Source organism: Tetrao urogallus, assembly GCF_951394365.1.
Source record: "Tetrao urogallus genome assembly, chromosome: 6".
Taxonomy (NCBI): Eukaryota; Metazoa; Chordata; class Aves; order Galliformes; family Phasianidae; genus Tetrao; species Tetrao urogallus.
Genome location: NC_136819.1, coordinates 19,152,440 through 19,176,509, shown reverse-complemented (window position 1 = coordinate 19,176,509; position 24,070 = coordinate 19,152,440). Strand labels below are relative to the sequence as shown.

The window sequence follows — 24,070 nt, the reverse complement described above, 5'->3', positions numbered from 1 at the left end:
AGTTAATATTTGGCATTAAGACCTTAGATTTGCATGTGCATGCGATGTATTTTTATCAGCTGTCCAGGGCAGATGCCACCCCCATTTTATTAGGTCACATTTTATTGTGACCGCAGTGCATCACGTAACACAAGGCAGTATTATTGCAGGGGTGATAATTCCTAAATCCATGCCAATTGTACAAAACATAGAGCACCATGGGCTCAATTATGTCATTCTTAATCAAAGTAGGTAGCACCTTATTATTCACCCTACTTCACTGATGTCAGAGGGAGTCTTCATGGGGAAGGGGCTACTCAAATAAGATACTACTGAATGTGAGCAAGGATGTCATGACTGGGTACTTGATAATGCTCTGTAAGCAAATTCTGAGTATATTACACTAAGAAATTGGGAAGTTTTGAATGTAACCATCAGTGGCATGAAGTGTGTCTTCCAAGCATGCCATAGGTCAGAGAATGACTAAATCCTGAAATTATTAGTAAGCCAAATTCCTGGTTAAGGTTACTAGAATTTGACCAGGATTTGGACTGGTGAAGAATAAGCTAGAGTTATAGGATTTAGACCAATGCATTGAATATATCCTTCTGTCTTTCTCTCCTTTGCAGAGTAATGATTCATATAAATCTCTTGTCAGAAAAGTTTCTAAGAGTACATGGCATCTGCATTAGAAAGATGGTGTTTTGTTAACATACTATAGCTTATTCATCCTATCAGAAGAAATTGCAGTCGCAATAATCGCCTTGTGTTTTTAAAGGTGCTTGTTAATACTCTGCAATTTTGAGATTCTGGTGAATGCCTCTCTACTACTAACGATGTTCTATAGCAAATCTGAGCCAGGTGGACCCTGTGAGGCTGTACCCACAGAGTGGGCCCTGTGCAGGGTCTGGGGGAACTCTCAGGGGTTCTCAGGAATGGTGAGCTTAGAAATGGCAGAGAAAAGAGCTAAAACATTTAGAGACATGGGCAATTCAGCATCTGTGCTCGAGACCTGTTGTAGGTCTAAGCAGAAGCTGTGTGTTTAACTGTGGACTGTATTTGGCTCTATAGAAGCTATTAGAATATAAATATAATGTGCTTTTCCTCCTCTGCATTCATATAAAAACCTCTGAAAAAGCTGCACACACTCTTAATTATGTGCAAGTCGAAGTTCACTGCCAGAGCACCCCTTGTCATGCTTTCATTGGTGTGGAATATTTTTTTGTCCTTGTATTTTGTTCTCACAACTCATCACAATGATCCTAAGCAAGTCAGCTTGAATAATCTAGCAAGTATAGAACCACTGTGAATTCTGTAGGCCTCTAATATGTATTAGAGGTGGATGCCTTTTCTAGAGGTCTTGTGAATCATCTTAAGGATGATTTGTGATGTACAGAACAGTAGAATATCCAGAGAAGTGGTAGGCAGGTGGTCGTCTTTTTTCTTTGGTCACTGATATCAAAATAACCAGAACTAACCTTCAGTTGCTGCTTCTCTGAATACGTAAGAGAACCAATGCGAATACTTTAAGAAAGTGCATTTGTGATGGCAAGGGTAGGAAGCAGGAGGTCACTGACTTTGCTCTGTTTGTGTTGAACAGAATGTCTGGGTATTAAGATTATCTCGGGATTGGGGTCCTAGTCTGCAGGTGAAAACAACGTTACTTGCGGATTAAGTGCCGGAGATGTGCCTGGGGAGGCTGCAGGTGCCCCAAAGCCTTCCCTCCTCTGAGGGTGCAGGCTTGTGCTGCGAGCAGCTTGCTGACACTGGAGCGCCGGGCCTGCCTGAGAGCAAGACGCCATATTTGTGGCTGGTTAGGGCAGTGGTGAACAAGGGGCAGCACCTGGCAGCCCGGCTCGGATGCCTGCTCACCGGCCTGAAGAGCAGCCACAGCAACCACGGGTCTTGTGAGTGAATTTGGAAAACCAGTCCGTAGACTTTTAGCTGTATTTTGAAAGTGTTCAGTGGTTGGAAATGAAAAGGGATGCCAGCAACGTGTGACTGGGCAGCTCCTCAAAATTGCATATTGAGAAACACTTACAATGTGCTTACGCATATCCGCTTGGGACGTGCTGTCTTTTGAAGAATGGTTCTTCGGATGGAGACTAGGGGAGGAAGGAATGAGACGTTAGAGAAACTCCACCCACACAGGGGAAAATAAATGTGGGCCTTTCGACGGGACTGGAATAGCAGGCTGTGATTTTAAAATAGTGATTCTATAGATACAGTAACTCAGGGATATTTCAAGAAATAATTGCAATTGCATTTCTCCACTTAAATGTGGATGTGGGAGAAGGAGAAATGTTGTTTTTGGTAAACCTCTCTGCTTTTACCCTGGCTGAATATTTAATATAGTGTTACTCCAGCACAGCACTGTATTTAACCATCAAAAGCTTTCCATTTTGCTGGGAAAATGTAACTCACTCTTGGCTTGCATTTCTCGATTTGCTCATTCCACATGAGGCTGGGTTGCTACTTAACTAAATAAACAGAAACTAACCCAGGGACTGGCCACTTCAGCTAATGCAAGTTCACATTTCAGCAGGCAGGGCTGACCACTGACCATTCTCTTTTTAGTTTCACTAGAAGGTGTTGATGAATGCATTTGCATGTGGCAAACATTTTGTGTTTGTTTCCAGGGCTGGGGTGGCAATGTTAAAAGAAGAACACAGTAGAAAGTGATTAGCATTCCATGCAGCTCCTGGAGAAATTAACATTTCTTTCCAATGCTCACCCTGCGTGCTTCTCTGTCAGCTCCTTGTTGTCTGTGCAGCCGATACCTTTTGCCCTCTGCATTGCTGACAGTGCACTGGCACATGGAGAAGTCTAAACCAGGTGAAGAGTCAGTTAATTGCATGCTTAATTACACACTTATTTTGTGCATTCGCTGCTGAAGCTAGGTCAGCATTCTCTTGATATCCATTCACTGAAACTAAAGCACACCACACGTTAAAGCTAAAAAAAATGGAACTCTTTCCTGCAGTTTTTTTTCTTCATTTCTTCCCTTAGAAAACAAAGGCTGCACGCACAGCACTGTGAGAAACACACGTGGCTTTTACACATGTGCTTTAGATAGGTAGGGCACAAGCCATGTGAGCCATGATGTGAAGTGTGCTTCTTCCATTTGAATCAGTGAGAAACTCGTTACGTCTTTGAAAAACTATGCTTGCTGTAGTAAAACCTGTGCCGGCAATGTTCTGGCTGCGTGAAAGTTCCACTGAAATCCAGGGGAATCACGGGCTTCCAGGAAAGGTCAAGTCTCTTCCTGTCTCTGCTAAGTACTAAGGGATTTCACAATCCCATCAGAGGCAACAGTCTTTGTCTGCTGCTTAAGATGAAGGTGATTCTCGGTTCTCAAAGTTTTTGTTAAGATGCTTGTTTTTTTCCTAATTATCCTACAAGTCCAACATTGAGTTTAAAACTCAGCACACAAATAAGGATTACTGTCATTAAGGTGGGGTTTTTTTCTGTTCTTTCCTCAAGATACTGCTAATTTTCATTTCTTTCTCAAAGCACATGGAATTCCACGTGCTACTTTAAAAGGCACGTGGAAGTAAAACTGGTACGGATTTCTGATCTGTTTTCCAGCACTGCCAGTGCCATTACATTTCTGGTAGCTGATACACAAAAGAACCGACTGTTCATAGGAGAAACCGCAGCAGCAGTGTTTGAACAAATTTGTTCTGGCAACTGTCTGGGTTGTCTTTGTTTCCTCGCCTTCTCTTGTGTTGTTGCAGCCTTGTTGTAGCAACACAGCAGCGATCGCACAAATCCCCCCAAACACAGGCAGTATTAAATCTTACCTCTGAGATTCACTTCTGTAAATAAGTTTCAAAAGGCTCTGAGCTTTAGTACCAGGCTCAAAGAAATCCTTTTGTGGAGACATAAGGTGTAACTGTTTCTCATTTCAGTAGCTCCATTAGTCTATTCTTATTGCTGCATTTGGATTAATTTACAGAAGGCTAAATAAGGGCACTTTATAAAAATGTACTGTAATATTAGTCTGTTATGAGCCAGAGATTACCCTCAATTTTATTACTGTGACTTGTAAGGACCCCATTAAGATATTTTTCATATTAATCATGGTACTGGTGTAGCTCACCTTGGCTGTTGTGCTTTCTGCCCTGCATAGGACTGCGTGGGCAGTCCTGCTCCTGCTAGAAAACACTCTCTGAATGAAGAGTGATTTTCTTTTCTCCAATCATATTGATGATTTTGAGGGAAAAATATTTACCCAATTTCCATTGGCTGAATAACTGGAAATAGAGGATGGCATAGAGTACTGGGGAGGAAAGGAATTACAGTGCAGAAGTGTCAAAAGGACAGTTCATCTTTACCACCTTATTTTTAAGTGACATGTGCTAGTTCAAAATTTACCTATAACGCTGTATTAAGTCCATTTTCCTTTGAAAGTCATTGATCTTACCTCCCTACAGACAGTTTTCAGTAAGCCTCAGAAAAGCACAGGCTCCAGTTCTGCATGCCTATGGCAGGACTCACTGCTTTATGCTGTACAAGGAGTGCCTCCCTCATTTTTTCCTTCTAATTATATCTGATATTAAATTGAAGTCTGCTGCTATGAATGAGCTGAACTGCTCATAGCTGAACAGCCCAGGTGCTGATGATTCCCTTTCTCTTACGAATGGGCTCCCTGGCACAGGGCTCTGTGCTCTCCCTTGGCTGTGCCCACCATCCCAGCAATATCTCCCCTTGGCTGGGGGAGGCTTGGTGGCTTCCCATTACTGAATCAGTACAAATGCTGATGGGAAAGGTGGTTGTGCTTTTGCAGCTAGAGTTCTTACAGAAAACCCGTACTCTGAACATGAAAAAATCCTAGAGCATAAGACTGAGTCACTGAGTAGGTCTCTACTAGCCCAAGATGGAAACAGCCAACAAACTAACACCGGATTGGGAGAAGCAGGAAGACTTGTGAGATTTCTTGCTTCGCCCAAACCTTGATCCGCTTTCATCTCTATTGGTGTTTTGCTACGGAGCCAATGCTGCTGGATGCTGCAGCATCCAATCCTTCTAGTATGATTGTTCAAAATTCAGGAGCCCTGCAATTGTTTTTAATGACACTTTGTGGCATACACCACTACATGAAGGGAAACTGTCATAGACAGCATCACACAACCTGGATTGTCTGGTACCTGTATATCGTTATGTACATAAATAGGGTAGTGTGCAGGGATTTTTCTATCTTTCTATTTCTTTTCTACAGTTTTTAAAAGACTGTGTGCAAACTGTGTTTACAAATTGATTTTGCAGTCGCTGTTGTAGATTGTGGCATGTCCATTTTGGTGTTATGCATGGGCTTGTGAGTCCTTGTGTACTACAGGTTGTCCTTCCTTCTTAAAGACAATTGCATACATTCCCACCCAACATATCCTGCCCCTTTCTTAAATATAGCCCATTTTCTATGATCCAGTGTGAACTGTAGCTTCTAGAATGCATGAGACAAAGCTGCATATGTATTTATATTGTTAAATACACTATACTCAGTACTGATTCAGTTATTAATATAGGCTTTAGGGGTTTGTACTTGTTCTCTGGAAACTACAGTGTAGACTGAACTAAATTACCTAGTATCTGTGATTTACAGACTCTAATATTTTCTTATATTTTCTATATGACCTTGTATGATAGATAGGAAGGTAGTCCTTTAAAGCTGATCTTAGAACAAAACCAGTTTTCTCATAACATTTAGGATCAATGAAATATTTCTGTGATATGCTTAGTGATGAATTATAAACAAAGCACAAAATGCAAGAAGCAAATAGGAATTTCAAGATGTCCTCAAATGCTGCAGTTCATTATGGAACAATGTTATAATAACCTGAACAATCTTTTAGATTGACTGTCTTGGGCAATCGCCCCTCATTTTTGTCATTTCTCCTGGTGTTACCTTTGCCAAATCCTGCAGATTTTTCTTAGGACCTGATGATGTATAACTGACTGACTCATACTACTGATTAAAGAAAATTGTACATCTGGGTAGGCAAAAAATAGGTACCCAGTCCATCGTGCGGCAGTGCAATGTACATGAGTTCAGCCTGCAGAAAGACTTCATGACTTGGCCACCTATCTTTGCCTTCTTGAAAGGGGACCAACAAAACCACCATGGGACCAATGCAATTGGATAGCATCCATAGAAATACCTCCTGCTTTCTTATGTCTTTAAAGAGATCAGACACTATATTTTTTGACTAGGACAAGTGGAAATTTCTCCTCTTTTACTGCTCTCTTTTCCCGTTAGACAAATTCCTGTTGGCGTTTAAAGCTGTGGCTACAATTATTTTTATTTACAGAACAAAGAACTGTTTGGAGTGGAATTAAAATATACATATATATATAAGTATTAATAACAATTGTATCACGTGTAGTTTTCTTTATGGCCAGCTAGCTCCTTGATTCAAAGCAAAACATTGAAAAGCAAATACTACTGTCCCAGTGTAACTGATACTTGCTATCTCTCCACTTATTCAAAACTTTGTGGGGCCGTGTTATTCTGCTGAGGTTTCGGAGACTAAATTTCTAGTAGATAGACATGTAGGAAGATGTGTTGATGTACCCTTGTATTATAATCTTTCTTGTACTTTAGATCACTTGTACCAGGTATTAATAAGAACTGCAGGTAGAATAGTTCAAATAGCTGTAAAACCTTATTGTTACCAGTTCTGACATTTTGTTGAAGCATGATGTCCAGTGCCTCTCTGCACTTAGTGTAGATAATGTAGCTATCAATGTGTAATTTCAGTGAAATGGTGTGTACAGTATGGGTAGTGGTGCATTAATTTAATTTAATTGGTCATTGTGTACTGAGCCATAGTAGGAAATTAGGCTGACTTTCAAAATTCTGTTCTACTTTTGGGTTTTGTTCTTTTGTCTGGCTTCGTTTTCCTTCTGGCCATTTAACTGAGTCGGTTTCATAGCTTAGTAGCTGCTTTATCATTTGATTATGGACTATTCTGTTCTGATAACATTCAGAATAACGTATGCAGCCAACTTATTGTAAATATGTTGTTCTAGTTTTCAGCTCTCTGACTGGCATGGTACGTGTCAGTACCTGCATGTGTGTGTTTCCCTGGTAGTGAGAGAAAGTGATGCCGGCATCAATGTGCTGGCTCATGAGTGCACTTGTTATGACACTAAGAACTAATGCACACATGGAGTGATTCGTTTTTTTGTTCCTTCTTGTTTGCTTGACATGTTGGGACTCTAGCACCAGAAGTTCAGTAAGTCACTGTTTAAATTAGCACAATGAGCAAGGGGAAAATCAATTTTTCCTGCTAGGTGTCCTCTCTGCTACTTGTGCAGTGTGTGACTCATGGGCAGGGATCCACTGCTTTTGACATTGTTTGAAAAGGATATTGATAGGAAAATATGCTAGAAAATACTGCTGGAAATAAGTGCAGAGCTAAATGCTTCTTGAACCACTGTGGTTGAAGTCCAGGGGACTGTTTTTTACAAGAAGTAGGTCTGATCCTACAGCAGACGTGAACTGTGTATTCAGTGGCAAAATTCTTCAGAACTAAGAGCTATGATTGAGATCTGTAAGAAAGTGACTTTTCTGGGGCGGAAGCTGAAGGTGGTTCTGAAAGAGTTTGGGTGGGAAAGCAAACAAAAGCTGGTTCATGCCCAAGGTACCTGAGTCTGGTTCTCATAAATATGTTCTTGCCCCATTAAGTGGAAAGTGATCAAAATCAAGTCCCAAAGCACAGGAAGTATCCTTGGTGAGTCCTCCTACGGTGTTTCAGTGTGAATCACAACGTACGGGACGGCACACTGCCTGCTCCTGCTGCTGATACCCTTTGCCTCCTCTTAAAAGTGGAGGAGAGTCGCGAGATGGAATATTTTCATATGTTTCACCTGAAAGGAATAAAAAGCAATAGGAATGGGATTGGTTCTTTTTGTTTCTCTCAAGAAGTTCCCCAGATTTTGAAACATACTGTACAGTAACTATAGCACACTTTATTAACTAATGAATGCAGATGATAAAATTTCTCCCAACTCTGGGCTCTGTTCTTGTATATTGTAGCTGGAATGCTTTGTAGACTAATTCTATTTTTGTAGTTCAGACCTTTACAGTTATCTGTAGTCATTTGGTTTTAATGCTTTCTTACGGTGTGAACTGATTTCTGTAACTTTCATGTATAAAACAAACTGGACATTCTTTCTATACTGGAAATAGTCGCGAATATAATATTTCACTAAGTGTTGTACCTCTTCTGTATATATCATCAATAAATGTTGATTCCTAATTTTCCTGCCTTATATCTGTGAGTTTTGCTCTCAGCTGGGGCTGAATTCTCGCATGATTTGGGTAGGAGTTTAGATAAAGCAGATGGATGGGTGAGAGAAGCTAAGAGATGCAGGCAGGGCAGAAGGTGGACTTGGGTTTGCCATTGTGCCAGGAATCCACCCACTGAGCTGTATACCCCAAATGTCCCCGAGAACCGGCTGCAGCTGAGCTGATTTGCCATGAAGTCCAGCATCTGCTTACTGCAGTGAAGTCTAGAACAGCCTTGGCAATGAAGGATGGAGGAGGAAGAAGAAATGTTAGGAGAGTAGGAGGATGCGATAGTTGGCTGCAGTTGCTTTAAAAACCTGCTTCACACCTCCGCGTGTCTGAGGCACGCACTGCCAGAGGAAGGATGTTACCACATCCGGGTCTGGCCCTGTTCACATATACTGCTGCCATAATGACTCCAGTCTCTTTAGCACTCGCTATTCCCCGTTACTTGCAACTTGAGAGCAAAAGAGATGAGATTTGAGGGCTGCTAGAACTTAAACAGCCTCCTCTGTTGTACTGGTGCCTGTAAACAAGACAAGGTTGTGAAAGAAACAGGTGTCCCCAACGTGCCATGCCTAAGGAGGGGAAGAGCATTAAAAATAACCTCTAGACAGGCTGCTGGGCACCCCTGCACCAAGCACAGGGCTGGAGAGGACAAGTCAGGTTTGGGGTTGCTGTGCTGAGGGGAAGCGAGGGCGGCCGTGTGGGGCCTGCTGGCACTGGGCCTCGCCGCACAGCAGTGTGCAGCCACAAGGGAAGCAGGAAGGAAGTGAGATTGCACTTGGTATCGGGCTGTGCAGCCACAGAGATGTTGGCATGGCAGAAAGTTTCTGCAGTGATAAGCAAAGCACATCAGCAGTGACAGATAGCAAAGCTGGCAACTGAAACCCACGGGGAGGGGCAGTGGAGGAACCAGACCCCCAGCTTCAGGTGTCTAAGAAAGCATCCTAGGGCCTGCCCTTCACAGAGCTGCAAAGCTGCTCATCCATGGCTAAACTGAACAGAGTGCGTCCTCCATTCTCATTTGTGAGACTGATCCACATGGTGCCGGGGTCTTCCTGCCTCATGCTCCCACAGCCCACAGGCAGCAGGTGAGAGGTACTGCTGTGGAGGTGTCCCAGAAGGAGGAAGATTGGCTCCAAACTGAGAGAGCTGAAGAAATTCACCCACAAATTCACTGTGTGTTTCACACACATTGCCAGGATTACCTGAATTACCAGCACTAAACAAATTTTCAGCTTACCATTACAAACAATTTTTGAATGTGTGCGTGGAGAATGCTCCAAAAAGGCTCAGTGAGCAAAGCCCTCACCTTTGCAGAAAAGCAGCACAAAGCCAACCATCTGAGCTGTGCCTGAGCTCTGCTTCTGCCACGTGAAGGGCATGTAACCAGCATGTAGGCTCTGTGCCTGCCTCTGCATGGGGACCTTCACCCTTTGTGAACAAAGGAACACTGGTTTTGAGTCACTACCTGAACAAAAAAGCATCCTCACCTAGAGCGTATTTCAGACTTTCTCTTGAAAAGTGAAATAAACAATAACCAGAGAACAAACCACAAAAGAAGTGCAGGGAAGTTCCACCATAAAGCTGTCCCCATTGGTGAATCTGACAGCCCACTGCTGCAAAGCAAAATATGCCAAATGGTGGTGATAATTGCAAGGCTGACTTTGCAGGAGTGAAGGAGCTGTGGGGCAGCCAGCTGAGATCCTGATCTGTGGGCACTGGGCATGGCTTTGGAGGGCTCAGCTCATCGTATAGGCTCAAGCTGCAGTCTGCTGGCAGCTGTGTCTGTGCTGGCTCCAGAGAGCATGCTGATAGCAATCAGCAGTCCCCAGACAGATGTTTCTTATTAACGAGGACAGGCTGATAAAAAATGGTGAGTATAAACTCAGAACTTAGATCTGATCTCTGGGCAAAACATATCCAGCTTGTTCCGCGTAAAATGAAAGCATGGAGTCTTATACACCCAAAGAAAATGTGGTTGATGAAAATTATCTAAGCTTTTTTTGGATTAAGCCAGGATAAGAATAGGCTTTTGAGAATGTGGTGCCAGAACGCAGATATAGACCCATGACTGCAAAGTAAATTCAGAGTTCAGGCTAAAACTCTGCTGTAACCAAACCACTGCAAGATGGACATTTAGGTTAAACACCATCCTAGCACAGTAGCCCAAGGCTTTCAGACACAAGGTGCAAACTTACAGTCTCTGGTTGAAAGTGCCTTCTTGTTTCTTCCTCTCTTATTTCTTTCTCAGAGTTTGAAGGATGTCAGGATTAACTTGGCAGCCAAATCCTTTTGGTGAGTAGAACAACCGCTGTCTCTGAGCCACATGCTGGCTTCCCAGTGCTGCCTACGTGCCCCCAACTTCTTCTGTGTCCTTGGCGTTGCAATGCAGCCACCTGCCTCAATCCAGCACCGGAATGGAGCTGCTGTTGAGCTGCAGTCTGTTCAGTGGTGCTACAGAGGGAGACTTTTTTTACTCATAGTGTAAAAAAAATGTTTTAGTTTTCTGATGGATACACTTAAAGTTGTGTTGGATCCTGTTTGACTTGACAAGTCCTATTTTTTTGTAAATTTCCAGGCTTTTGTTTTGTTTTGTTTTGTTTTTGTTTTTTTTTGTAACAGGAAATAATTTACTTTTAATAATATCACAGTACAAATAGATAGTTGTATTATATATTAGGCATCTTCTCCACCCCTTCACCCCCCCAAAAAAAATGTAATCTATCAATCAGATATATTAAAACTCAATCAGATACATTAAAACTAAACTATGCCTATTTCTGAAACAAAAAATATTGCTCATTTGACAGCCTTTGTGCACCTGTTTTGATCCATAGCATCATCATCTTCATGTCTTTCTTCTGAAAGAAAACACAAAACTAATGATATTGACATAAAAGTTCAATACACGGCAAAGAATGTGTGACCTTGGGTTTCAACCCTCCACTTGTTCATCCCGACCCCTTTTGCCTATAGAGTATAAAGATTTAATAAGAACTGTGCAAAGCCTTGAAGCTGTAGCTCAGACAGAAACTTTCTGTTGGATCCATTCAGGCAAATCTCAGAGAAAGCTGTGTTTAAAGCACGTATAAAGCTTTCACTGCTTTTTCTTCTTCCGCTGCACCTGAACAACAACAGCTCCCTTGAGGTCAGGGCATCTTCAGCTTTTCAAAAAACCATGCTGCAGCACAACTGACCTGTGAAGACAGAAGTTGACTAGAAATCTTGTAGCACACCCAGCTCCAGATGGGAGAGATGGGCAGAGAGAAGACGAGGTGCTGTTAGTCACCTTCGTGTAGCCTGAGCTTTGCCTCTCGTTTCCCACAGTCAGAGTTGGGTGCTCTCAGCAGGGCATTGGTGAGCGCGCACAGACACAGATGAGTAATGGTGAGAAGTAATCTACCAGGGGAAAACTGGTCAAAAGCCATTTGCAAATCAGGTGGTGAATGCAGAAGGTGACCTGGAGGTGGGGGAGTTCACAGGAACAGGCTGATACTCTTTTCCTTATCTGAAACATGAAATCATTCAAATGCCAAAGTCCTGGGGATACTGGGGGACTTTCCCAGTAGGTGGCAAAGAAATTTTGCTCAGTCTCCATTTCGTCTTCCAGAGACTGTACTCTTCCTTCACCAAAACCTCTGGCGTTCCCACCCCCAAAGTTCCCACTGTTTCATGCTTCTTGCCCCGAAAAAGAGATGAGAGCTTTGTCCCCTATACCCACAAATCTGGAGCTACAACCCAGGAATCTGCCCACGTCAGCATTTCTGCTCCCATCTCTGTTTCTTTCACCTCTGCAGAGGAAAACACATCAGTACATGTGGTTACTCAAAGGTAACCATATGCTCTTTAACAAATCAAATCTCTTGCAACCAGAGATGTCTGAGCCTTGAACTGTTTAATAAGGCCACGAAGTAATTGCTGGCTAACAGCCTAATGTAGCCTAAAACAAACGGCTGGTGTTGTGTAAGCAGAGGCAGAACAGTGTTCTCAGAGGATTTTATTGCTCCCCTTCATCTATAGAAAGAACAACGAGGAGAAACCCCAACCAGGGTGATGGACAAACCTCTGCCTCTGTGTGACTTTGTCAGAGTCTATGAGACACCTGGAAATTTTCTCTGATAATATTCCATCCAACATACACTCAGGGCACTGGTAGTTGGCAGTCGTGTTTTTTGGCTAAGGACGTGCAGGAGACATCACATGAAGGAAAGAATGCTGTACAGAAATATCACTTGGGAACTGATGTTTTGAGAAGGCTTTAAAACATGCACACAGATAGAGACGAAGGCTGTATATCCTTTCTCTGCTTTAATCAAACATTCCTTTCAGAATCTTCAAGAAAATACAGGTGAAACCATCACCCAGGATTGTTCAATGAAAATATTACATTCTTGTAAAAATATCAATCACCTCTCTTTTAAATATACTTCCTGCTTTAAATGTTATTTCTGCCTTACTGCGTTGACCTTAACTTGGACCAAGATTTGTGCTCCAAGGGAACTGAGCTTGTCGCTAACCCCATGGAGATGGGGGCCCACTGGAAGCTGGTGGAGCACGAGAGGTCCCACAGCCTACAGCCAGTTCTGCAAGCAGGAGATCTGCCCGTGGCTCTGTATGACCACACTGCCAAATGCTTCTCCTCTACCACTAGCAACATTGACCTCACTTACCCTCAACATGGAACCAAGTTTATTTTTGGAAGCTTATTTTACAGTTCCATGTGGTATTTTTTGGCAATACTTTTTAAATTACAATTTAGAGATGATATTTTCTTTAACATTGATTAATCTATTAAATAAATATGCAAATATATCTAGTGCTCTATATAAAAAAATACATACACGCAACAAACAACCCCTGCAATAATAAAACCAAGATTAATGAAAATATGCACTATATTACATGTATGAAATGGCCATCTAGTTTCGAAACTACAATGAAACTTAATTATGCATTAATTGCACAACATAACCTAAAAAGAATCAGCATATATAAAATAATGGCACTGCCTTTTTAAAGAGAAATTGAGCATCTCCATATAACAAATATAACAAGAAGCCAACAAGTACGGTCCATACTTCTATAGGTACTGAGCATTAGATAAATTAGAAAGATTTGGTGGATTTCTCCATTTTCTCAACATCTCCATAGGAAGATGAATAACATGACCTGGCCCTTTTTATTTTTATTTTTTAAGAACATTCACCCATCAAGACTTATCTCCTTCTGACTGAGGCTTATAATAAATTAAGGTTTAAGAAGAGGCAAAATTGTTATTCTGGATCTCCACACCTAGAGAAATACATATGTAACACCAGTTTAAACACAGCCTTCAATAGATTGTTCTGATTTATAATGAGAAATAGAAAATCTGGCCGTAATTAAACAAAAACCAATGCAGACTGTCAACAGACTTTGCACAGCACAGCTCAGTGTTGAAATATGTGCTTATGGTTGGCTGAGAGGTTTAACAACGGGCCCCATGTACTGACAGCGTATGTCACCTTGTCCTTATTGACTTCACCTTGTTTGAGCACTCTTGGACTGCTCATAGATGAGACATACAGAGTCAGAAAGCATCCTATGCGCACACTGAAATCACACCTCATCTTGGGACCTTTTGCCCAGGTGCACATTTTCCCTGAGGAGGTCTGCCTGCAGATACCAGGGCTCTGAGCAACTCAGTGGAATGCTTGGGAAGCTGCTGAAGGGCTCTAAACTGAGAACCATGATCACAGTTTTTGTTGTGCTTGGTGTCCCAGTAAAGATCACTGCTAGCCTATGTTAGTATGTGGCGAGCTGAAAGCCCATCCTCTGCACTGCATCAGATGGAGAACATAAAGTAACCTGTGTTAGCAGAACATTTTCCAGTGCAGATGCTGTGGTCAGGAAGCAGATACCTCTGAACATCTCTTACCAAACATTCCCCATACCAGCCAACATAGACCTCACTGCTTGCAGTGATCTCCGGTCTTTTTACTTGCATTTTTCTGAGGCAGCCCAATTAGAAGGTACTCTCCACTCCAATATGCTTTCTTAAAAATAGCACAGATCACTGGTAGTAAATAATTTTCTTTCTGGCAGTTCATATCAATATAATGCACAGCATCATTGCTTAATACAAATACTTCACATAACAGACATAGAAGGACAAGACAAAAGTTTATGACAATGCAGATGCAGCTATTTTACTGTATTACATTACTGGGAGGGTTTCCTTAAAATTTCATTGATCTTTCCTGTAAAATTTCAACTTCTGTTATCAATAAAAAAAACAGTTTTTCCTTTGGCATTTTTGACTAGAAAAAGAAAAAGAAACAAATCAGAAGTGAGCAAGATCATACAAAAGTAACTTTTCAAAATATTGGCAAACTGGTGCAATACAACAGTTATGGGAGAAACTGCATCTCCTATTAAAATGGAGCAGGGAGAGAGAAAGACCTATTCTTCAGGAACAAAAATGCTGTCATCATTTCTGATGACTTCCAATTGCTTGATTTGTGCTTGCACAATAGAGCTGGGGTCATACTGCTTTATTAGCTTTACTAACTGACTCCTTAAAAAACATACATGAACTGTAATCCGTGAAGGAGGGAGGGGGAAAAGCAACGGACACCTCAGAAAATCAAGGATATATGTACAGATTGTTAAGATAACAAAGAATTTTATTATGTATCAGCTCATGTTTTCCTCCCTTTGTTCCCCCTCCCCAAAAAAACTTGCTGTATGTCCGCAGACATTTTAAAATAGAGATAAATAAACTTTGTCCTTCTGGGTTTCTCTTGTTACAGACCAAGTCATCAATCATTACAAAATGTCACTTTTTGCTTTTACTGGCAGACTTTGAGTGCACCTACCACTCTTCCTGGCTGGAAGGCATTGCTGGTGAATTCTGCTGGGTTAGGCATTGCATAGGAGGCACTTCTGTTTTAAGCCCTTTTTATTTTGGCTCTTGACATCTGTTACTCACTTACTGTTGTACCACGATAAGTTTAGTACCTTAAATGCCTGTAAGATGGAGCAACTGGATGCTTCTGTAACTCCGCACAGCGAAGGCACTGCATCTGGGGAACAATGACATGCCACATGCCCAGGACACAGTAAGTGCCCTCTGTGTAGGAATTGGGAACTGACTGCAACACCTGGGGCTCATTTCAGAAAGCAAATGTCAATTTTGTAACTCAGACATCATGTTAAAATAATTAAAAATGAAGAAAAAACTTAAGCTTAATTGTGTTCAAAAGACATCAGTAGCACAGTGCATCTGAGAATTCCTGCCCAAGGTCCGTGTGATTTTGACTTTTCCCCAGCACTGATCTATTTGGTGACTTTGTACCGCTACACTCCGCTCTTCATGTCAACTTCATGATTTTGTGTTTCATCAACGGTAAGGAATTCGTCACATGCTCCCGTCTGGTCATTTGACTGTTCTTTGTGAACCAGGTGCACCATTTCTTGAGATTTGCTGGCGTCTCCATTTAATTCTCTTGTCTTCCTGTCCTCCACGGCACCTTTGCCATTATTAATGACTAGCTTTTTCTTCTGCCCACATCTAGATCAAAATAAAAAGAATATAAGTACCATAAATGGAGAATAATGGAAATACAAAAACTCAAGTAAATATTTATATATACTATATATATAAGTAATACGAAAAATTCAAGTAAATATTTAGGAAAATGTTTCTGGAAATGAAACTTGTGTCTGCTAGCGCAAACCTATGCAAAGCAAAGCGCACAGTTTCTCCGTGTTGCATATTTTATTTTTGAAAAAATGCAGCATTTATGTGCATAAACTTTACAGGAGCACACTGGTCTACTTAGTATCACAGAATCACAAAATGGTTGGATTGAAAGGGACCTTAAAGACCATCCAGTTCCAACCTCTCTGCCATGGGTAGGATTGCAGCTCATTACATCAGCCTACCCAGTATCTGTTGTTCCTAGAGAGGGGACTAAGATGCACTGCTGGAAGATGGAGATGGTTTTCTGATTTGGGTATATCCATATTTATGTACTATTTATATATCCCACTATACAGACAGGATAGTTCCAAATCCAGACTCGGGATCAAGATTCAACAGCTGAGTGTTCACTGAATGTACACAGCACAGCTCTCTTAAGACGGACACCAAGTTTTAAATTTGTACTGTAAAAGTGTTCTCTTTTCAGTGAAGCAGGTTTTGTCTGAATGACTAATCTGGCAGTTAAGTATCACTGTTATTCATGCTTACTGACTGATAGCTGAGGGTTATTTTATTCAAAGCAGTTCAATTTGCTGTGTAAATGTTGGATACACATTTGGGAATCATTCCTGCTCTGCAACCATGAAATGCAGAAGGAACACAGGCTTTTAAAAGTGCAAGTTTTTTTTTCTTTCCTGAAATGACAGTGAGTGCCTAAATGTGGGACTCTGCGTGGAGATTCTAACTCTTTTGGCAACAGACACCATACACAGGCAGTCTTCTTTGCAACACGAGGAATAATAAAGACATAAATAAACAAGTAAACTGCCCTGCACTGAACCTTGGGCAATTTGTTTGGTTTTGCTTTGTTTTAAGATAACATCAGTTTTTAATTAAGACAACAGCCATTAAACATTTAAAAAAATAAAAAAATAAAAAAACTCACTACACCAAAAACACTATGATGAAGCAATTTGCAATCCACTGAGAAGGACCAATTGCTTTGTGTAGGTACTTGAGATTGCTGCCTTACTCATATTGTAACAAATACGTAGTTCTCATTTTTAAATAACTGAATGCTTGGAACATTCCCACCTCACTGCCCAGCTAACCCTGCAGCAGGTTAGCACTTATCAGAATAAACGAATCTCTTGTTATTTCGATCCTGCTAAAGTGAGAGAAAACATTCCACCTGTTTCAAGCATACTAGATGACGCCCCTGCTTGAAAAATTGCTCCCCACAGGGATTAGTGCACGCTGCTAAGGTCTAATCTGTGAATCCACACACACGCACCCACCCATGCTCACAGTCTCTCCTTAGGTCTCACTCCCAGCTGCATGGCAGCTCTACATAAGAGATGTTTTCCACTCGCAGCATCTGGGACATAATTTTTAGCGTTGAGACCGTTTCAGTTCTTGTCAGTTGCAATCTATAATTAGTCATCCTGGCCCTGTTTGTCTGTTTCTATGGTGACTTGGGGTATGAGGAAGGAAACAAAGGCAGCCTCTGCTTTTATAGGCATAGCAGAGTGAGATATAAATCAATAAGCCGTGCTGTTCAGGGCGTGCAACTCCAGAGCCACTTAACTTTAAAGAAAGCTGTAGATATTTCTGTCTCGCCATGTGCCCGATATCTTTCTTATTTCACGTGGTCTCTAACTATATTGTGTCAGTGCTTCTTTCTATCCCCCCCATCACACTTCAGTGTGTTTGAAGAAGTACAGGGTACCTTACCTCCTCCGGCTGTTAACGGCGATGCACACTGCGAGGATCAACGCCAGTGCCAGGAGAGCAGCAACGATGATCAGCCATTCTGGGGGTTGATGGAGGGAAGAAGAATGTGTTAATCCATCCCATGCAATTTCAGAGTTTCATGGACACTCAAGCATTCTTCAAACTGTAATACTTTCTTTTCTAGTTTAAGTGGATATTTGCTCATTTTGCAAATTTCTTCTTTGCAAATGAAATACATTTTCATCAGTCATGTTGCCTATGTGGCCAAAAAAAGTGCTCATCTATGCCCAGGCCTACTGTGATGAAATGCCTGTCCAATGTCATCATATATAAGAATTGCACTTTGGCTGACATAGATGTAAAGCTGTTGTATCACTGATTTATTTCAAGAGCAAGAGAAAAGGCTGAGACAACTGCAATCTTAGGTGCAAAAGTAGGATGAATTGAAGGTTTGAGTGGAATGCCTACATTCATTTTGTCATTTAAAACCTTAAGTTAAGGAGCATTTGTAGGGCAAATTCTAAAAAATAAAAAGGAACTGCAATATCATAAGGAGGTAAAACTGGAAGGGAGATCACATAAGCTGTTTCCAGTGAAACAGAGTGAATAAAAACACTCCTGACAAATGTTTCATTTGCTCTTAGATTTTTTAAAAATGGAGATTTCATGGCAACTTTCCCTGTACCCTGTTCTTTATGCAGGTCGTGCTATGGTTACCTTACCAGACTTTATCTTTCTGCCCTTCCCTGTTGTTTCTGTATGATTCAGTGCCTTGAACTGAATACAGTACCTCAGCTCTGGACTTGCCAGATCTACACTGAGTGGGATAATTGCTTTCTCTCTCTTAAAAATCACTTTACTGTTAATATGTCACAGAATATATTTGCATTCTTTTGCAACTGTATCACTGTGTTGGCTTCTTTCTATTCTATTCCATTTTAATCTGCAAGCCTTTTTCTGCAAAGCTTGTCTCAGCTATATTTTTCACTGAACATTTTCACATATATGATACTTTACATCTACCTTCACCAAATTGTGTCTGATTGCATATCAAAGTATCAAGATTATTTATCTCTAAATCCTGTTCTCCAAAACACGACTTCTCTCATCTAGATACTGCTAGAGTATTTTATGAGTTACAACATGCTCCATTTCTCAGACTACTAGTGAAAATGCTGAACGTTACCTGATTCAGAACAAAACCAGAATAACCATACTTGACCTACATTTTTGTTCAGTTCATATTCACATCATTCTGTTCGCATATTATTAAAATATATGACTTTGGAAACCTACCTGGTACCTGGCCTGAGCTTGGTTGCGATCTTACAGTTGTTGTTGTGGACTCTCCAGGGAAAGGAGTAGATTCACTGTCTCCCTTGTATGGTCCCTGATCACTGTCTATATTGGATGTAGACTCTAAAGAACAAAACCATCTGTTAGTCCAGATATCCTTATGGAGTATTTCACAGGGAGGTACAAAAGCTATGATTTTCATTATAAAAAAAAAAATACATACATATGTCTAGAAAGATGACACCAAAAAACTGGAAACTGCAGCATAGGAAGTTCCGCACAAACATGCGCAAGAACTTCTTTACAGTGAGGTGACGGAGCACTGGAACAGGCTGCCCAGGGAGGTGGTGGAGTCTCCTTCTCTGGAGATGTTCAAGACCTGCCTGGATGCCTACCTGTGCGACCTGGTGTAGGGAACCTGCTTTGGCAGGGGGGTTGGACTCGATGATCTCTGGAGGTCCCTTCCAACCCCTACAATTCTGTGATTCTGTGATTCTGTGATTAAATCCAAATGAGTTCTGCTAGTCTCATGTATTTCCTGTGACAGTTACATGGCCTGAAATCTTACATGATAACAGTAATATTTCTGGGCCATATTGTTGGCATAGGGGTATTCCACGTCTAAAATTATTTGTATACAGTGTTTCATGTGGGACTACAACTGTGTTATCAGTACGAAAACAACATTACAGATCTACACTTCTCTGAACTCTTTCAGACCCTGATAAAGCAAATTAGACACCATCAGCTGCAAAGTTTTTTTCTTTAGCACGTATTGCAATTCCCCTCTGTCCAGCCTTTCTGATCTCATTTCCTAACAGCAGCTGGCAAATACAAACTAAGAAGCACATTTTTCCCCTCTGTTGAGCGTAGCCAACAAGTAGTTCATGAAGTTCCAGATGTTTTCATTATTATTAACAAGTAACTTTTTGACTGATGAGTTGTTCTGCGATAGCTCATCCCAACGGACAGAGCACTAAGTCAGCAACTAGAGGACTTGATCTAACAAGACAAGAAAGCAGACCAAGAGGACTGTACTGACTTGCCTAACTGGCACTTCAGTGGATACTTTTTAAAGTGCTTTATGTCACCCTTGAGAAATGGTAGAGCTTTTCCACCACAAAACCCCTTATAAAAACATTAAAGACTCCTGTGCTAAAAGAACTGCTACATTCACCATTCCCCTCTCCTGAGTGCTGAGGAGAAGCAGAGTTTGGCCGTGTCCCCTGGTGTCTCGTCTCTGAGGAAGGTGCCTGCAGTGGGCAGGGAGGGCTCTCAGTTGCCCTGACATTTTGTTTTGATGACATACTGGGTTTTCTTCTTTTTGACAGTTATTTTTTGATTCATTCAGTGGACTGTTCTGTTATTCCACTGTGACATTTGGACAAAAGATCAGTCATTAGGGCGATGTCAGACCACAGCTTTAAAACTGCTGTGGAGGAAGAGAAATTGAAAGAAAGCAGTACAGTACGTGACACCATTCGTTTGTTTGGAAGAAGCCTACAGCTAGAGCAAGCCAATATATTAATGAAACTTTTTCATTCCATTACAGCTATACAAATGAAACAGTCCTTCAAAAAATGAGCCTTAAAAAAACCCAGCAATACTAGTAATTCCTTTAGACTGCAATTATAAAAAGCACAAAGAGTAGATAAGCAGGGGAAAAAAAGGGCATTCACTTTGAAAAAGGCCTCCAGAGCAATCCATACAGGTTTTCTATGCTCAAAGCAGAAAAGTAGCAAACATTTTTTCAAACTGTAATGTCTGCACGCTACATAGAGGCTGCTTGGCTTAATTAAGTGATAGGGCAGTGAGTGCCAAGAAATTAATTTGTTGTAGTAGAAAACAGATATTAAAATAGGATTATCTTTCCAATAAAATGCAAATACATATTTTGCATTTATATTGCTGTATCTATGTCTAAATACTATAATTTTTGCAGCTTTGATAAGAGTGATATTGTTGACTCAATATCAAATTCTGAAGAAGAAAAAGGACAAATTCCACTTGTATGAATTAACATTAATTAATGATAATTTAAGTAGACTCCACAAAATTGAGTGGAGCTATGCCAGGGTAAAAGTGGAAAGAGAAATTATGCAAACTTAGGAACGTTTAGCCTACATTCTAAATTCCATTTCTAGCTAAAATTTTTCAAAATGACTGCATTCACTGGAAACAAATTCTAACTCCCAGTCATTAGGAACAATAGAATTATCTTTAAACTATCTGCTCTATAATGTTAAATATATATATGTACATTATTGTGCTTAACTGTAAAGAATAACCACATAGCATTGGCCAAAATCTACCCTGGCACAATTCCACTAACTTCCAGGAAAGTGCATGAAAGCACTATTTAGATCAGTATGAGAAAGAAATAGCTTCTGGGAAAAAAAAAAAAATTGCTGTTAGAATGATGATCTGTATGGAAAATCTGGGAATAAGGAAAAGTCCCTTCATTCCTTGCTCTAATAGCAAATGACAAAAAAGAAAAAGGTATCTGTAGGGTAACAAGTAAAGCATTAGCTACACTAACATTACACTAACATTACCAGATGAATAACACCTTTTAAATAAACTGTTCACAAACAAAATGTTGGTTACAACTCAGTCATTGCCATGATACCAACTGCAGATATGCAGATATATAATCGGGGAAAAAAAAAGTTTGCACAAGAAATTTCTGATATATGTTTAACCTACGCAGAGGGATTGAGGACGGCTGAAAAAGTGACAGATAGTTGGGTTACACAGCAGTCATTTGTCCATTTGTCCATTTAAAAGGAAGTCAAAATGCTAGCGTGTATTTACGGGCATAAGGAGAAAGCTTATACTTCATTTTTTGAGAAGTGTTACAAAATACAGATACATACTGTAAGAGAAAAATATCTCCAAAACACTACTATCACCTTTTTGAGACAAGTATTCTGCTTCAGAGAGGAAAATATTCCCCTCAGTTCCATCTTAAATGAGGACTAAAAACATACTGAAAAATGTCTATAAAAAATAACAATGGAAAAAAAAATGCAAGCAAAATACACTAGAAGTATAACTGAAAATTAAGGGATACTACAAACAAATTCAGAAAATCATCATTGAAAAAACAAGAACAGACAGATGGATAAATGAGAACACTGGCAATGTATAGTTCTTACTAGGAGAATGAGGGGTCGGTAATTGATATAGACGATCATCAATGTCTGGAAAAACTCCAGGTATCAAACTGACATGAGAGCCATCTGTGGCATTTGCTTGTCCACTTTCACTTCCAGGCTGAGTGCTGGGTGCCAGGGGCCTGCTGGTGGCTTCTTCTGGGTGGAAAACATCTGTGGACGCTGCGACTGCCGGGACGATGGCACAATCAGCTTTAGAGGCCAACCAAACCTCCACCCACATTGCTTCCCTCCTGGTGAAGGGAAGCTTCCCTCCTATATCACAGCACACCAGAAAGCATGTCCTGCCACCTGGCTGAAAGCATGGCAGGAGAGAAGGCATGAAGGCCTCCCCTTCTCCTTCCACATTGTCAGTGGCTTTTGAGATCCCTAAGTAGCACGTGCTTGCCACATTGTAGGAAGATGTTGGCTGTATCCATATATGCCAGTGACAGGTGGAGAGGGAAGACCTTCAGAAGAAGAGACCACAGCAGGAAACCTGATCCTGTAACTCAGGAGTGAGCGCCCACACCACAGCCAGATTTGCAGTGGTTCTGCACAGGCAAGGAGGTGCAAGGAATTAAAGACAGAACGTGTAGGGCACGGTTCCTGTGTGACTGCCCTGCCCTCACCACCAGGACAACACTCCCTGGAGACGGTGTCACTGCTGAGTCACAAGAGCAAGTCACCCAGCTAACCCCAACAGAGCACCTCCACCACACCGACCGTGTCACCAGAGCACACCAAGCCTGATCTCACTGATGTGCAGGAGAGGAGGATGAGGCTGGAAATTCAGGGTCACCAAAATTTGTGACAGGCAGAAAAGACAAGAGGCCGCCCCTGCAGAAACATGCTTCAGCAAAGAACGGAAACCACCAAACGCAACAGCAAGGAGACCCTTACGCCATGTGCAGAAGGGCACTCTAACAGCAGATCAGATCCCGCCACAAATTTTGCACTGCAAGTGCACAAGAAGAATGTAGACCCAAAGATGAGAAAGAGAGTAGCAGTCGTCAATTTCAGAAGAAATAACGTCTCATTTCACACGCTGTGTGAGAAATGAGCTTGATCCATTATTCTTACTGGTACTTGTGAGCAGAGATTCCTCACCAGCTTCGTCAGTACTGGCAGGATCCAGCCCAAGGAGAACTGGACCCCCAGGGGCATCAGTGGAATGTGTGATGCCTTCAGTGCTCCGTGCTGCTTCGTTTTCTGAAGGCAGAGTTGGCTGAGTTGGGTCTTCGTGAAAAGCACCATCATCAGATGTGGCAAGTGCTGTGTCAATGACTCGAGGTGTCCACACTTCTTGGGTTACATTTTCTGGTTTCAGAACATCACTGGAGTCTGTGACTGTTGTGATGTGATGATGGCTAAGTTAACTTCAAAGGTTTTTACATATCCCTACCTTATCAATTTTTCTCTTTATTTCATTTATCAAGTTCTACCTTTTCCTTCATTAGTCTCTGTAGAGAATAGAGTTAGGGGAAAAAAAAAAAAAAAGTAGGACAAAGAAAAAGATCTGGATCGTTCATTATTTTTACTTTTTTGTTCCTTTACTATTGTTCTATCAAACACTCTAAGAGTTACATACTCGTTTCCAAAATTTTAGTGATTTTTCAAGCATGCAAATCTATCAAAATCTAAGTAGCAGCTATTTAGACCTAACTATTTAAGACTGATAATATCATCATGTTAAAAAAAGTCCTTTTTTTTTTTTTCTTTTCATTTATTTGTCCATTTCTACTTTTCCATGAGATAATCATAAAAAAATGTGTGCTCATTTCCCATTAGGAAACTTAAAATGAATTCACATGGAGGATTATGGAATTGAACTACTTAATGAATATCTTTCCTACATCATTAAGACAGTGCTCTTTTTCTAAAGAGGTTATTGTCAATGTAAAGGAATAAGGATGTCACAAAAGC

At 41.0% G+C, this 24,070-nt stretch overlaps 1 protein-coding gene across 1 annotated transcript in view; it reads right to left on the bottom strand.

The window, feature by feature from the left end:
- Nucleotides 1–15,613: 15,613 nt before the first annotated feature.
- Nucleotides 15,614–24,070, bottom strand: part of CD44 (CD44 molecule (IN blood group)) — a gene marked incomplete at both ends in the record, with an annotated part of 54,843 nt that continues 46,386 nt past the window's right edge. Inside the window, 3 exons of the mRNA XM_079536880.1 lie at nucleotides 15,614–15,827; nucleotides 17,694–17,772; nucleotides 18,990–19,112. Of these exons, the coding sequence (XP_079393006.1) occupies nucleotides 15,614–15,827; nucleotides 17,694–17,772; nucleotides 18,990–19,112 (416 nt within the window). The remainder of the gene's footprint in view (nucleotides 15,828–17,693; nucleotides 17,773–18,989; nucleotides 19,113–24,070) is intronic.